Genomic DNA, 16,460 nt, shown 5'->3' with positions numbered 1-16,460 from the left:
TTTTTTTTTTCTTTTTCCAGTTTCTCTCTCACTCTGTCTTCATGATCACCATTTTGAATTCAGCTGCCTTACGGATGGTCTTATCACACTATTCAACAGATACAGCAATCTCCCCCAACTACCTTCCCACTCTAAGTTAGCTTCATTGTCTGAATGGGAAAACCAGTGTATAAAAATCCATCTTTTCAGCACTGCAACCAGTGGTTATAAAAATGTTTACAGTGTGTTTTTTTCCCTTTGGCATGGAAAAAGCTGGTTTTTGATCAGCTTTTCCAAGCAGACAGCAGTCAAGCAAAAACAACAAAACAGCAGTTGCCCTGCATATTTTCAGGCAAGTTAAAAAGTCCATGGTTGAACTACAAATGTGAGAGGGGGGCTCACTGTAGTTTTGGCCATCACAGTATCACAGTAACAGTAGAAAGATGAAATGTTTCACATATTTGATGGAAAACATATGGTATAATCCTATAGGTAAAAAGATTGAATATGATTGATCAGCTTTCTGTGCTCCGTCTTTTAGGTTACTGGAAGTCACTCTCCTGACTAAAGCTTTCAGTCTTTTTTCCTTCATATTTTGCCATTTTCGCCTCACTCTGCAAGGTCACTCACAAAACGAGACATCCTGACATCCGACAGACTGCGTTTGCTCCGTCTGTTTGCTTATTTCAAAAGCCTTCAGAAGAGTTTTGTTCATCCTCAGACCTTTATACCAGAAAACAAAAAAATAAAACATCTTGTTCCTCTTATGAATCTGACACGCTAGTGGCTGGCAGTGAGTTCAGGACCCCTCAGTCGAATCCATGTTGTTTGACGCCATAGTGGTCCGTCTCGATGGGAAAACACAAAACGTTCACTGCTGTGTGACAGTCCGCTGTTTATATAACCTTCACATTCTCAGTGGCATGGAGCACAGTCTCTATCTACAGAAACAGAAATGGACTGGGTCGGATATAGTGAAGGTGCGTGAATCTGAGTCGGGTCTGCTTTGCTCGCTTCGGTCCACCTCCTTTCGATGTCGCTACAGTCTACAGCAGATGGCACATTATTTGGAAAGAGTCAGGGGCGGCTCTGGTTGTGGCCGCTCCCCCTCTGCGTGGAACAGTGGAAACCGGAGAGGATGTCAGGGTTGCTGGAGTCAGACTGAGGAACGTTTGTCAAGTGGAGCGATCTAGACCACAGTGTTCCGCTGCCGGTAGGGTGGAGGCGGCAAGACGGTGCCAGATTTCAAGGAAAACTCAGACATGTATTCAGGGTTTTCCGCTACTGCTGGCCGTATGTGTCCGTTCTGCTTATAGAAGAGCTTGGTGTTGGTGGAGCCTCCTTGAGCGCCATCAGGGACTGCCTGGTTAGACGATTTGGGGGGCAAGCTGTGCTGCCAGTATTCTGGATTGTCAAAGGTCACCTTCAGCTTCTTCCCACTGGCTTTACCTGATGTTAGTCCTCCATGCTTCAGCAAGCTGGCTGGGTGCATGGTGGCGAGGCTCTGGTAGGCTGGCAGGCTGCCATGCCCGATGGTGGCCGACAGGGCACCTGACTGGCACACCTGGGCTTGGGTGGTAGTTCCTGTTTGGCTCTGGCTGGTGGATCCGCCACCTGGATTGCCAGGTTGTCCTGCAGGTTTGATGGTGTGGTGGGCGTGGAGGATATGGGTCGGTGGGCCGTGGTGGCAAGGCATACCAGATGGAGAGGGCTGGGCCGTGGGGAGGGGGTAGTGGGGCAGGCTCGTCTGGATGGTAAGTGGGAGGTGAGAGCCTGAAGTTGTGGCTGAGATGGAAGGAGGCTGGGTGGGTAGGGGTAGACCATTTCTCCTCAGAGCCTCCAGGCCGAGCTCAGCCGGGCTGTGGAAGGTGTTGAGGTAGAGGGGCTCGTTGATGTACTCATCCTCTCCTTTGGGCTGGCTGTTGGGTGTGCTGTGGTAGCCTGGGTTATCCAAGGCGTGGATCTCGCCGTTTTTACGCCGGGAGACAAATGGGTTTTCCTCAATGGGATTGAGATATTCTGTTGTACAAATCAGGAAAGGAGTGGAGAAAGAGAAAAGGAGATCACGAGAGAGGAAAAACAAACAAAGGAGTTTGAGAAATCAAGCGAAGAGGAGAGAAATAGAAATTGAAAGAGTAAGAAAAAGAGATCACTGTCTAATGAGGGGAGAAGATGGAGATGGAGACGATAATGGCGATAATGGCAGCCTCTCAGGACCAGACGGGCAACTTGCCAGCAGTTCTTTGGCACTACAAACTCCATCTGCTGGGGGTGAAAATGCCAGCAAATGACCCCTCTTCACTGCTTCCAAGCACTATAATAGTGGGGTGCGAACCCTATTGATTTTGCCCACTCCTCTGCTCCTTGACATTGCATCAGATGCATTTTGCTGCAGGCTTTGTTATATTTTGAGCTGCTCAAAAATCAAAGATGGTAGTGCAAAAGCAGGGCTGATGGACTGAATTACGATCAAAGGCGAAACATGACTCTGTAGTAGCTGACATGCAGCGCTGACGAAAACTCTGAAGGAATTTTAATCAATGGAATGAAATGAGCATGGAAAATGACAGGTGGAATACACTACAAAAGATTGTATTTACTCTGTGAATGAGCAAAAAGATGAGAGAAGAGTGAAAAGGTGCACGAGGCTAGAATTCACAGTACATACAGGATACAGTTGTTTTATGATTGAATCATTTCAAGATTGTGGTTGAAGTTGTATGACTTTTATCTCCATGACACTGTACTACTTTATAGACTGGCAAGAAATGAACATAATGAGGTAAGGTTGTTTAGACTATTTCAGCTCCTAAACTGTAGTTCTGCCTCATCACCACAACATGCCATGCAGGGCTGCAGGATTTCGTCCTGAACTTACATTTAGCTTCTGTAAAACAACACTAATTGCCCCCTGATCCCAGTGGCTACACTCTCAGTACTCTACTGTGTTTTTTGGGTTTCAGTGATAGTACCTGAGGAGCTCTTGTCTTTCATGGGTGTCATGTATCCGTCCTCGTCAGTGTCCCCTCTGGGCACCCTCTCCCCGAGGAAGATGGTGGGGTCCGCGCTGTACCTCTGGCCCCCACTGTCCTCTCCCCCGGTCTGGCTCAGGCCCTTCTTATGGAGGCTCCCGTTACAGCGTTGGTCCTCCAGGGCTGGAACCGGTCCGCCTGTGGCCTCCTGGTTCACACAGGCTTGGGCACCAGCCACAGAGCCCTCTGCAGGGTTTGGACCACCATCTCGATAGCCAAACTGGTTCTGAGGCAAAAGGTGGATTGTTGATAGTGGTGAGAAAAATGCTTTGTTGTTACTGAACAAACTGTAGGTTTGATTTTCTTTGGTCTAAACCATTCAGGAAACTATAATACAAGTTTTAGATTAATCTGTGCAGTTATTCGGTGATAGAAGAGCTGGAACAACGTTGTTTAACAAACTAAAGACGTCTGCGGTTCGACTGAATCACACCAAACGCATGTTGTGTGAAAGCCAAAAATAATAAAGTTTGAATCAGTTCAAGCCAGTTATATGCCACCTACGGCAAAAAAGAAATGAGACTTTAAACTCATGGAGCTGCCTGGTGAAGATAGAGTTCTCCAACAAAGTTCTACTGTAGTCATCAGCCTTAAGGGACTCTGAGGGGCAGCCAGAAAAAGCTCCGACTCAAACACCTGAACCTCAAAAAAGAACAACAAAAACCCCCACAAGAAAATACAAAACATGACATGTGAAGCAAAGGGTGAGCCGCGTAGCTGTGGTGCTACGTTGGGTTGCCGCGGGCTATTTAACCCAGGCCTACTCCTCTGCACTCTTGCCAACTGTTAGCGCTGCAGCAGCAATTACAGGAAGCAGAGCTACAAAACACGACAGAAACAAAAAAAAAAGGGAAACATCCTGGGGTTATATCTGTCCACCTACTCCCACTATCTTCCCTCCACTGCAATCAACTTCGATCTCCTCCAAACTTCTCTGTTCATCCCCTCTTCAAAGCCAGTCATTATCTGCTCCTCTTTTTAAGTATCCTGTGAGAGCAAACCAGCCCGGATTAGATAACCGTCTGTATTGGACTGCGTCTGCGGTGGCGCCACCTGAATAGCTAAGCCAGCTGATGGATTTTAACAATGAATTCCTTTTCCTGTCCGGCATGTAGGAGCATTTGACTGCATAATCAAAAGAGTTTCAATTCATGGTAGGGGTGGTGACCTTGAACACGCAGGCCCCTGGATGGATTACTGTGTGTGTTTTTTGGGGTATGTGTGTGTTCTTCAGGGAACAAAGAGCCGCTGGCAAACGGGTAGGTCACTAGGGTAAAGGTACATAAGATGCATAGCAGTGGAGCAGCGGCACGTGGTGCATGCTGCAAAGCAAACAGCCGAGCCTGCGCTCATTGTCTATTAGTAAACGGCTGCAGCATTTTAAGAGAGCACGCGTTATTTGCTCGTGGAGCTCTGAGTAATGAAACCTGGGGCCTGGGGAGCTAGCGCATAAAGAGCCCAGGTTTAAGCCACACACGCTGGGAAGGAAATGATGGAGGTGAGCCATTAGCAGAGTAAAATCATCAGTGTATTGGAAGTTCTTAACCACCTTGAGCACTTCTAGAGGACAGTGAGTTGGGCCGTTTCTGACCAGAGAGAAGTGAAGATACCAGCTTTTGTGTTTTAAGTCAAATCAGAAGCATGTTTATGCTTATTATAAATAAAAGTGTAACCTTTAACACCTAGAAATATCTTTTTTTTAAAGCACTTTGACATATTTATCATCCTTCTCAAGACTACAGCTCACAAAATGAGTATAAACAACCAGTTTTAATAAGCAGCTTTCTGCATATGTTCCTGTATATCTAATCCGTGTCCTTACTCTGTTGGAGTCAACACGCGGTCTGGTTGTGTATGACGGAGGAGCCATGTTGAAACCTCGAGGCACCAAATACTCCTCAGCGTCCATCAAGTCATCCAGGTCCTCTTCGTCCAGAAGGCTTTGGAAGAACTTGCTGTCATTGGGGCTTGGAAGCTTCATGCGGTCGTCTCCCTAAGCAACACGGAAGTGACACGATCAAAATTAGATTTCAACTAGTTTCATTTAACGGATGCTGTCATCGCTGTAAAAGAGAAGTTACACTCAAAAATAACTACTGAGGCAAACCAGCGAGGCCAACACACACACCTGGATGACCAGGTATCGCTGGGGGTCACGGGCCATCCTGCAGAACTCAGCAGCCAGCTCTTTGAACTTGGGCCTGCTGTCTGCGTCAATCATCCAGCCTGGAGAGGAGAAAGAGGTTGAAGGCATGAATAGATAAATGCAACAAGTTGTGCACATTTTAAGGATTTCTATTGGCATGCGTGTGTGTGTTTCTGCCACTCAAACACATCTCAAGTTCACGTACAAGTAGAACTGCAGTTTTCTCATGCTGATTTTGTAGTTTCTTAACCTTTTGCAAGAATCTTTGCTGGTTTATTGGCAGTTTCTTTGACGGACTACCGCGGACCTGCAGTTATTGTCGTCCCTCTGAGAGCTGTGTGCATCGACACAATAACACCACCAACATATTTCAATTTAATTCCAAACCAAAATAATATGTGATATTATAGTACAGAACTGGTGGCTGTGAGACGGTGAAAACACTTGCAGGTCCCACATTTGTGTTGTTGTTGAAATATTATCCCTATGAGGGTTTTGTAGAAAATGTAGTAAAAGAACATACAGTAAAGAATAAATTGCATCAACTTGAACATTTTTAACTTTAATCTTCATTTATCCAGTGGACACTGACTGAGCAAGCAAGGTCTTCACTTTAATATAGTTCCATACATTCTGAGGGCTAAGTGCCTTGCTCAAGGGCAACTCAGAGGAAGTTATTAAAAAGGTAGAGAAAAGTGTTTTTTCATTTTGATCTCCGGCCTAGATGTCTCCTCCCGAAGCCATGTCTGCAGTAAATACAGCAAACCCCTGCAGGTGAGAGGCCAGGTGGTGTCTCAGCTCAGATTAGACAGTAAGCAAACTGAGTTACTGTTTTCAGTGTGTCTGCATCCCTATTACATATTCAACAGCTGCCGTGGTTCAAGTGGGGTCTGGGTGCCTCTAGCAGCCCTAAGAGGGGTCCATGGATTGCTAAACAAAATATAATTGCAATCACTTTATTTCAAATTTGGCAGTTAACATAGTGACAAAGTTAGTCCTCAGAATGCATGGTGGATGGTCTAATGTCAGTTTCCTCTCTATAAAAACTTTACCGGAAGCATCAAGACCACTCAGTCTACAGTTAGGTCTCCTTACATAAACCCTGACCCACTCTGATGTCATTTCGCCTGCCTCACTTCACTCAAATTCATCTAATTTGCACTTCTAGCGCCCCACGCAGGCACATTACCAAAATGAGGTGCAATTACTCCAGCAATCAAACTCTATTTCATCTTTATTGGGGTGGCGCTGAGGCGGCGAGGCAAGCAGTGTGACGGCACACCAAGTCACAAACAGCGTCTCTCAGTCAACATGTAATTAGAATTAATGCAGCCAATTGCTGAGCTTCCTTCTGGCTTATGATGGGGCAGCATGACCCCCCCCCACCCCCTGCTAGCTTGACCTTCTTTTGGCTATTTCTGATCACTGCAGTAACGCTCACCTGACTTCAATTGATTTTGTGTGTTTGAAGACGTGTGTGTGTTTTTCAGGGCGTTGTTGCGTTGAACTGTAGGTAACACTTGGTAATATTAAGAATAGTTCGACTTAGTGGTGGATAAAACTGACAGCAACATGGAAATGTAACACGACGTACAGATATACATATCAGATATGCGGACTAAAGATCACTGATGAATTATGACTGCGTGCTCCTCCAGGAGGAAAGACAGAAATCAGTAGGCATTGTTATTAAACTAAATGGCTACAAGGCTTTACTGGTTTGCTTCTGTGCTGTCAAGAGCCATTGGCAGTCATTTTTCATTTGGAAAAAAAACAATTAGATATTATGACATTTCTGTTGGAGTAACATTTTTGTCATGGGAATATGTTTTGATATCGCGCTCCAAGCTGAATCACATCGTTCTCTTGGAACACATTTGGCATTTTAAGCACTCAGCTGTGTCCTCATCCAGAGCGAATCAGCAGTGCAACAGCAGAGTGAGTTTAAATTCATAGAGCTACAAGCGAACAATAATGAGAAGCACATTCATGCTGCAGATACAATATTTGTGCAACAAAAAAGATTAGATAATTAAAAAAGACAGAACTAAGAACGGTAATAGTAGGGGGGGGGGGAAGTAAGTGGGGAGAAGTTGATGTGAGGTAATTTCTATGAGATTTTCAGCCACCACCAGAAGACAGGGAGTGACAGAAAAGTCAGTCGACCATAGTCGGGTTCAGGCAGGGTGGAGCGGTGACCAGATTGGTGCGAGGAAAAGGATAGCCAAACAGCCGATAACTGGCAGATTTCATTGCTCAGATTGGCGTGCGTGTCTGGACCGTTTCCTGGAAATATGTGAGGTTGTATCCCTCTGCAGACGTGTACACCAGCACCAGGGTTCTGAATCCAGCCAGGGGAAGGAGTGCAAGATGGGAGAATTTGGTGAGGATGAAGAGAAGGCGGGTTTTTTGGCTGAGCTGGGCCGGAGCGGGAGTTGGGGTAGGTGGGCTGAGAGGGAGGTGTGGCAGTCCAGATGGAAGATGACAAGAACAAGGATGCGGGCAGAGTCCCTCGTGGGGACGAGCTTGCATGTTGCAGACCAGGAACCAGCATCTCATTAGTTTCGTGGCAACATCTCTTTTCCTCTGACTTGTTTTTTCATCTCCCCTCTTTACATATCAACTTCTCTTCCAGCCTTGATTCGAAGCCCCGGAGCTCAAATAACACCTTACCAGATGAATATTAAAAACAGGAATCCTTTTTTATTAAACTGCAACTCATCTGTGACACCTGAAACTGAGTTGCAGCAGTGTATAAACATGATTTAAAAATGAAAATAAGATTATGTGCGCCACAAAACTCACTGTGTTGGGAGTGCTGCAACATTGTCTTTAATGCTGCCACTTGTGGAGGAGACAACGTTATGTTTAGAAACCTGTCACAAGTTTTTTTTTAAATATAAGAATAATTTGGTGGTGCATACTATAGCTGTACAATCTGATTATATAGACCCTGAGAAGATTTAATTGTCAAAGACTTTGCTATTCTGTTTATACTGAGGTAACTATCCCTTTAAGTAGTAGAATATTGCAGGCAGTGTCTTAAATCAATGACTGGAGCTGTTTATATAAATTCTTTTTCAGGTATTTAACTCACTGGATTAATTCACATCTGGTTATTTTATCTGAAATGTGTTTCTCAGTTAAAGCAATAGTTGGCACTAATGCGCTGGGCTATTTATTGGCTGGAAGCAGAAACTTCAAAGATTTAAGGAAGTTCCTTCAAGACTGTAGAAATACACCTGAGTCCCAATTAGGTGCTGCTTACCTCCTATAATCCATATTTTGTATCTACCTGTTTGTTTGGGAGTGTATGTACAGTATGTGGGTTACTGTTTTTGGTTTGAGCATTTGTAACCGTGTCTGTGCGTGCTTCCTTACACTTGACCATGACCATGTAGACATCTATGGTGCAAATGGGCGGCTGAGGCAGACGCTCCCCTTTCTCCAGAATGTCTGGGATTTCCCTCGTGGGGATGCCGTCGTACGGTTTGCCTCCGAATGTCATCAGCTCCCAGATGGTCACTCCTGGACGTTGTGGAGGCAGTAGGGTAGGCAGGCACGGCATGAAGGGAAACAAAAGAAGAAAGAGAGAACAAGACGGGAAGAGATGAGACAGAGAGCCAGAGAACAACAGAGCACAAGATAAGCCGACAGATAAGGGAAGCGGGAAAATGCAAATAGAGGAAACAGGATTTCAGCTCATTGATTTCTCTCCTCCCCCAGGTATGAGCATAAGGTGCAGTGACGTCTGCACTTACAGATGATCAACAACACATTTCACACCCACCATAACTCCAGACGTCACTCTGATGGGTGAACTTCCTGTAGTGGATGCATTCTAGAGCCATCCATTTAATGGGCATCTGAGGAGAGACGGATTTTATGATGAAACAACCAGAAAAAAAAAGACAAAAACACTGAATCATAAACTTCACATCTATTGTATTTATTTTCACATGGATTGACACTTTTTCAATTATGCTATTTTGCTGCTCAATCTTTTAAACCATAGTTTTGTTTTGCTAAGTATTACTCAAGCGCTGTGATTGATTGGCTTCAGCCTAACCCAGGGATCATTGATAGTCAGCATGCCTTTTAAGATACTAAATGAGATTGTATTGGCCATTTGTCTCACATTATCTCTGTATCCTGTGGGCTTAGAGCAGGCAGTGTGTGATATACTAATAACAGGCCCTTTGACATTCATGACAAGGACAACGGCACACATTGCCATATCCTAACTGCCATATGATCTCCATATTGACTGAGGAGGGGGGGGTTTCAGCCTTAGAGCTCACTGAACAAGGCAATTATCTGGCCTTATGCATGTGAACGCACATATGCACAATCGTGTACACGCAGCGGCCATTTAAAACACAGCCCCTCCCTTTGCGTGGGAGCCTGACACACACACACACACACGCTTGGGAAATGAACAGGAAGAGGGGAAATGAAATGCTTCAGGTTGGAAATGCGGTACACCGCCTCCCACTTTCATCCCTGTTGATTTATCTCTCACGGCGCGTCTATTTTTATGGCATACATGTAGATCCGCTGACAATAGCTCTCATTTCTCAAGGCTTCGGTGAAAAGCGACATGGAGGCAGCCACTCGGATGGTTTCATCAAACTCACCTTGTCTGCTTTATGAAAATACAAACTTATAGGGAAAAAAAAAAATCAAAAATAATATTCTTATTTATTTGCCCACAGATAACAGCTCGAAATCCAACTCAAGATGCAGTGGCTACCCTCAGGCCTCCAGCTGAATAGATGCAGCCGTGAACAAGCCAATTTAATAATGGGAGTTGATCAGGACAATTTGCATAGAAGTCTCAAGCGAGGAGAAGAGAAGGGGCTTCTGATTAATGTAGTCTGAGTCCCCGAACAAAACAAACTGATTGGAACTGTGGCTGCATTATTTGTTTGGATGAAGTGCTTCTTAATTGTTTTTTTTTTTACCCAAGTTCACCACACGCCGTCTGACCAAAAGGGTTTCACAGCTCTGAAATTGGATACATTCATGCAGACATTCCTCTCTGTTTTTGTTTGTGATGTGGTTCACCTCAATTATTCACAAAGCAAAAATCCACACGAAGCTGGCGATACTCGAAAATGTTGTTTACACGTGTTCATGCTCAGGAGAAAAAAAGTCTCTGCCTCTCCGTCTGCCCTTGTGGGTCATTTAAGGAGAACATTATGCATCGTGTAAGGAGGAACCAACATAGTCTGGTTATTCTGTCCTCTTAGTCTCCATCTTCACCTCTACTGTGTTCGAGTGCAGACACATTCATGATTTAGCTGTTGTCATTTACATATTTTTCAGTTTCTGCTGCCAGGACACTGAGCAAGCAGAAAATAGCCATTTGATCCAAAGTTATAAATGTGACCAATAAAGGCCAAAAGGAATTCCTGCGCTCCCGCAGTGAGACATCGGTCTCATGATATAAACATAAAACCAGGGAAATGACAACAGCTGTGATGTGTCACTGGCTGTACTGACATTTATATAATATATATATATATTTGATCATAGAGAGATTTAGAGGTGACAGAAAGCTAACTGGAACTTCTCAACTGTTTTATTTAACTAAACTGCCACACAGTGTGTGAACACGCTTAAGGCCGGCATTTTCAGGGTTACCTTCTCCGCTTTTCACTTTGGGGAAAAAAATGCCTGCTGGCTGGCTTAGTGTGGCCATATTCTAAAAAAAGTCAACAAATACTCGTATAAGAAATATAAAGGATACAAAATCAATGCAAAAAGATAATAAGTGGATGAAATGTGAGTCTTAAAATAGGTACTTTGTGATGGAAGCTGTCCTGTGTGTTAAACTGATCTTAGCCAGGTAAGTGTTGAACACACAAAAATATGCTCACGCCTCCACTTACACCAACCTTGCCCCCGTCTGCGTTGTACTCCTTCTCGTCGGCGTCCAGAAGCCGCGCCAGGCCGAAGTCGGTGATCTTGATGTGATTGGGCGACTTCACCAGCACATTCCTGGCTGCCAGGTCCCTGTGGACCAGCCTCCTCTCCTCCAGGTACATCATCCCCTGAGCGAGAGAGAGAAAACAAGGCAAGGGATGATGATGCACCCTCTCATGGAGCCATTTATCATTTTGTATGCCATGATAGGAGCAGTCTGAGATCATCGATGCGGCAAATGTCAGCACTAACATAAAATCATTGTCATAACTGTCATCATCATTAACCGCATGCCCACACAGACATTTGGATTCAGTTTTCATCATTATCATACTTCATGTATAAGAGGCCTCATATATGTATATATATATATATATATATATATATATATATATAAAACTGCCTAGATGTCTTATATTTATATGACATCCAGGCAGTTTTTTTTAGCATTCCAGAGATGTCAGAAAGTCAAAACTTCAGACTTTTGAAAAGGGAAAATACAGCAGAACAGCCTCTTGAATCACAACTCCGAGCACAAAACGTCTCTCAGCTGCAAGGTTTCTGAGAAGCATTTATCTGATATCATCATAATATGCATTCAGAGACTGCGTAGTCAATTCCTTATTAGAAATTCTCAAGATTTCTGCAATGCATGCCCATTCAATATCTCTTCATTCCTGCATGGCAATCGATGAGACATAGATTTGAAATGTAGCAGTGGTGGCCACTAGATATTATTGTAATATTGTGTAAAAGCAGGGGACGGGACGTATTGAAAGAGTGCACAACTGGAAGATAAAACAGGCACTGGCTTGTGTTCGCAGCACAGTTTAAACTTCTTGTAACGTGTCCACCTCAGACGCAAACTTGCTCAGTCATAACTGAGATTACGTCTCTGTCGCGCGGGCTGCCATGTCCTCTGTAATTGAGGCCATTTTAGAGATGGCTAGGCGGGGAGAGCATTGGATGTCCTTCCAATTTGTTAACGTTGATTATGAACACCCAATGAGCAAAGCAAGTGACGGCAAAAACAACAAAGCCTCAGACGGAGAGAAACTTTTCTTTGCAGCCTTAATTTGTCGCTCAATACGCTGGATGGAGCGAGGGCTCTTGACAGTCACACAAAACGTGATTTGCAGCCATGCGAGGGTGGTCAGGCACACACATGCAAAGCATTTCCATCACTTCAGAGAACATTCGTTGGACTTACATTAATATCCCGGACCTTAACCACGACTTACTTAAACCTAACCCTCCCCTTACCCTAACCTTAAGTGATCACCCTAAAATTGAATGATTTACATTATGGGGACTTGCATTTTGTCCCTAAAAGGAGGGCAAGTAAACAGATTCATGTCCCAACAACATGTGTAATACAATGGTACACACACCCACACACACACACGCAGCACATTTTCTTTTTAAGTACGCAGGAGCAGTTTCAGCATGCCTTCCCGAGCACAAACACACTCGCACACACTTACACACTTGCTCTCTCGGTCTCCTGTGCTCATAGCCGAGCAGAACAGCCGGAGGAGCAGGCAGGCTGACAGGCAAGGCTAGGCCAACTGAAGTGCATTAGACTGGATGTTAAACAAGTGGATGCCACTTTGCAGATGGATCAATACAAACACCTTGGTTGGAGGAGGGAGGCAGTCATTGTATTCAGCAGACAATGAACATTTTCAACCAAGGCCCACGCCTGCGCTGATGCGAGAGAATCATTGCCCATTTGAAATCCTTACAGTGGAAATACTGTCTATGAATGTGTATGTGTGTGTGTGTGTGTGTGTGTGTGTGTGTGTGTGTGTGTGTGTGTGTGTGTGTGTGTGTGGGGGGGGGGGGGGGGGGGGGGGGGGGCACATGCCTGGGCACAGTGTGTTGAAAATGCTCGTCGCAGCGAGCCGCCCTGCACCGCCTCCTCCCAGACGAATGTGAGGAAAAATCGATAGTGCCGACGTCGGGCTCGCCACTGGCTGAGCCCTCATCCATCATCCGCTGGCCTCGCGGAGACAGACACGGAGACACACACACACACACACGAAGGCTGACAGAGACCACCCAGAGACCACCTATACACCGAGGCAAGATATATCTCGCCGAGAATTCTTGGAGATTGTGTTTGAATGTCTCTCAGTCTTTTTTATCTACCAGTCTGGGACACTTCCTACTTCCTTATCCTGTGTCCCTCTTTTTCCTAAAGTCACTGGGACAGGGCCCAAAACACCCCCCTTTTTACTGAAAGTGTATTTAAAATAGATTACTTCTGGGGGGGCGATCAATAACAATGCTGATTACAATAAGCCCCAAGACCGCACCACGCAATATTTATCCCCGATGTCGACGTCGGGAGGAATTAGGAATCAATGGTCCACACAGTCCATTAATACACTTCGACTTAAAGTGACAGGGCAATGAGGGGAGGCCATCGCACTGACAGGGGGAATGTACGGCAGCTCAAGGAGCCAATTAATTTTCAGCCACTCCGGGCGGTAAACACCAGCGTCCCAGTGGAGGATGTGGGGGCAGCCTCGGTTTCAGGTCGAGGAGGTCCCGCTGATTGCGCCGCTTTAACACTGCTTAAGCATTACATTCCCCAGAGTCCTGAGGCCCTTAAAAAAAAAAGTGGGAGTGGAATTGGATAATTTGTGATTACCCAACCTGTACACTGTAGATCATAGAAGAACGTACAGAGGAACTAATTAAGCCTGCTATGTTTATTAAACAACATTAGCGCTCTGTTAGAGCCCACTGACAGAGCAAAGTTCAAAACCTCTATCCTTTTATTGCTCTGGAGCCTTCAGCTGTGCAGAGTGCCAAGCAGAGATGGTCTCTGTCACCTCTAGATGAGCTTCTGTGATTAGTTGTAGGGCTCAGTTTATTACTGAAACCAACACATGATGGTCATTTAACATATTATAGATGAAGTAATCTTTGTCTGTGCAAAGTCCAAACTAAATTAAGCTGCTAACTGCAACAACAGCTTAAATGGATGTGTCAGTGTAACTGCCTGCCCCCCCCAAAGGGCAAAATCACTTTGTGCTCTCTCAGCCCTTATTTTGCTGTGGAGAAACCAGAGCTTTCTGTCTGGGAGGAAGAGCTACATTTAAGGTTGTGAACCACCCCATACTTTCCACCTGGCTGCAGCACTCAAAGTTCAAAGTATATATTTATGTCTGACCTTTAAAGGAAAGATGATGTATGTGTTTATGAATAAAAAACAGATGGAAAATATATATTCTTTCTTCTCTGGTCCCTTCAAATTTCCTAACAAGCACAATGAACCTTAACGGCACATTCATGTGAGCAAGTATAACTATATGCACAAGGCTAATATTACAATTAGCATAACCAAAGCTGTGGCTTGCATGCAATTTATTTTAGTAAGTCTGCAGGTTTGCAGACGCCAACAGTCCTCAATTTGCAGCAAGACAGACCTCAGCCCTTGTGGACTGATCAGCGGTGCATCCTCAAATCTGTGACACTCTGAGACCGACCAGTGAAACCGCAACGTGACATACAACTTCATGGAAAGTGACTTGGACAAGAAAAGTTAGGTGGCAGTGAGCATACAAGCTTCTGATTACACTGAAACAGAACTTGTACCTATAAAAGTCACAATTTTTCTTTTTTTTTTGCTTTATTGAAGCCAAACCGTTGTTTTTTTGTATGAAAACTAAATAAAAAATCCTGACAGGTTGCGGGATAGACATTAAGTTTGATAATCCACAAGCTCCAAAATGACACATAACATGTGACTTGGATGCCAAGTTTACTTTCTAATTGTGGAACAAAATTTTAATGTTAACATTGAAACGGGGTCAGAACCAGATGAACGGTCACCGTCAACAACAGCAGCAGCTTTGAATAAATTTGTCCATTTCAGTGAAGGCCACCACTTCCAGAAAACGCGTACTTGAACCCTATATGAAAGGTCCTGTGAAGCATTTATTTAGCCAGCAGCTTTTCCCAGCTCTCGCAGCACATGGAGGAGCTTTGTGAGCCACATGCTACTTTGGAGCATTAAGGTTAAGGACCCACCAGCACTGTTGCGCATCACATATGACATAGGGGCATGTTTTCAGCCCTCGGAGCATGAAGTGCTACTATAGCAGTGTGAAATATTTAAACTTTTTTTTTTTAGCCAAAAGCATTGCACTTTATGGAACTTTTCAATTGCTGTTTAGCTAAGACCTTTGCAGGAGTCAGAGTGTGCTTTAGGACGAGTAGCCACTCACCACTCTCGGTTTGTGAATGAGCTGTAGAGGTTTCCAAGGTTGAAAGTTACTGTAATTACACTACTTTTGGTGCTAACTAGTAATCCAACTAATTACTTTTTCAAATTAAATAACACAAACACAACTACTGACATTAAATGGGCTTGGTACTCATTACGTTCAGGTTAGTGAACGTCACCCGACCTGAGCCTCTACCACGGCCGCCACACTGGGGCGAAGGCTGCCCCTTCCTCGCCGAGTTCACGGCATGTTTTTAAACTTTAAATGCAGCCAAATATTTGAACGCTCGGTTGTGCTGAGGATTAAAGTGAAGCTGTGCCAGCCTGATGCAGCAGTTTGACTGTAAGGTCTAAACTACCTGCTACAGTGTGATTAATTAGCTTCATGTGGAAGCGAAAACCACTAACTAGTGACAGCAGTCAGGAGGCCTACAATAGACTGCTTAATCAGAGAGGTGGTGAATGCTACCACGAGTGATACAATCTGTGTTAGTCTGTTAGCTTGTGAATAATTGATGAAGAAATGCCAATAATATGTAACTAGTGAGTCTCATTATGTAAGTAGTTTGTCCACTAAAGAGCACTGACAGGTTTAATAAACCCTTCATCAAATATACTTGTTAATGTTGTGTGCACATCCACCTCATAGTTCACTTTACTCATTTACACTGTTTACCACCTCCCTGCTCTGTTGCTCTGGGCTACCGAAACAAAAGACTGATTATGATACTGAACTAGGATGAGGTTTGTTGTGAATAGTTACTCTTTATAGTTTATCCTCCCGTGCCCCAGCCCTGGCTCCCAGGCAGGATAAAATCTCATTTTTAAACAACACAGAAGGTCTTTTTCATCTCTGCAGAGTCCTGAGTTGTTTACTGAGGCTAAAAGTTTTTCAAAGCACGCATCAGACCAGGTCATGGCTGGTCTGCGACCCAGTCGTACCTTCTCTCTAGCAGGAAGAAAAGAGGACTAAAGATCTGAGTTTTCAGTAATGGAGGAAAACAAGAGGATGAAACCAGGCATGAAAAAAAAAAACAAAAAAAAGAGTGGAGTAGTGTGGAGCTGCAGGGAGCAGTCCACCTCAGCAGGAGAGAAAGATGCTGTGGAATAAAAGATGCTGGGTATAAAGGAAAGCAGT

At 44.5% G+C, this 16,460-nt stretch overlaps 1 protein-coding gene across 1 annotated transcript in view; it reads right to left on the bottom strand.

Annotated features, from left to right (window-relative positions):
* Positions 1 to 1,168: 1,168 nt before the first annotated feature.
* Positions 1,169 to 16,460, bottom strand: part of LOC139223940 (receptor tyrosine-protein kinase erbB-4-like) — an 81,370-nt gene continuing 66,078 nt past the window's right edge. The window contains exons 19-26 of the mRNA XM_070855944.1: positions 11,058 to 11,213; positions 8,948 to 9,023; positions 8,539 to 8,685; positions 5,140 to 5,237; positions 4,834 to 5,004; positions 2,952 to 3,237; positions 1,801 to 1,998; positions 1,169 to 1,428 (exon numbers count right to left, since the gene is read on the bottom strand). Coding sequence (XP_070712045.1) covers positions 1,169 to 1,428; positions 1,801 to 1,998; positions 2,952 to 3,237; positions 4,834 to 5,004; positions 5,140 to 5,237; positions 8,539 to 8,685; positions 8,948 to 9,023; positions 11,058 to 11,213 — 1,392 coding nt within the window. The remainder of the gene's footprint in view (positions 1,429 to 1,800; positions 1,999 to 2,951; positions 3,238 to 4,833; positions 5,005 to 5,139; positions 5,238 to 8,538; positions 8,686 to 8,947; positions 9,024 to 11,057; positions 11,214 to 16,460) is intronic.

This window comes from Pempheris klunzingeri, chromosome 24 (assembly GCF_042242105.1).
Source record: "Pempheris klunzingeri isolate RE-2024b chromosome 24, fPemKlu1.hap1, whole genome shotgun sequence".
In the NCBI taxonomy this organism is placed as follows: domain Eukaryota; kingdom Metazoa; phylum Chordata; class Actinopteri; order Acropomatiformes; family Pempheridae; genus Pempheris; species Pempheris klunzingeri.
The sequence above is the reverse complement of the archived record's forward strand: the minus strand, read 5'-3'. Positions and strand labels throughout refer to the sequence as shown.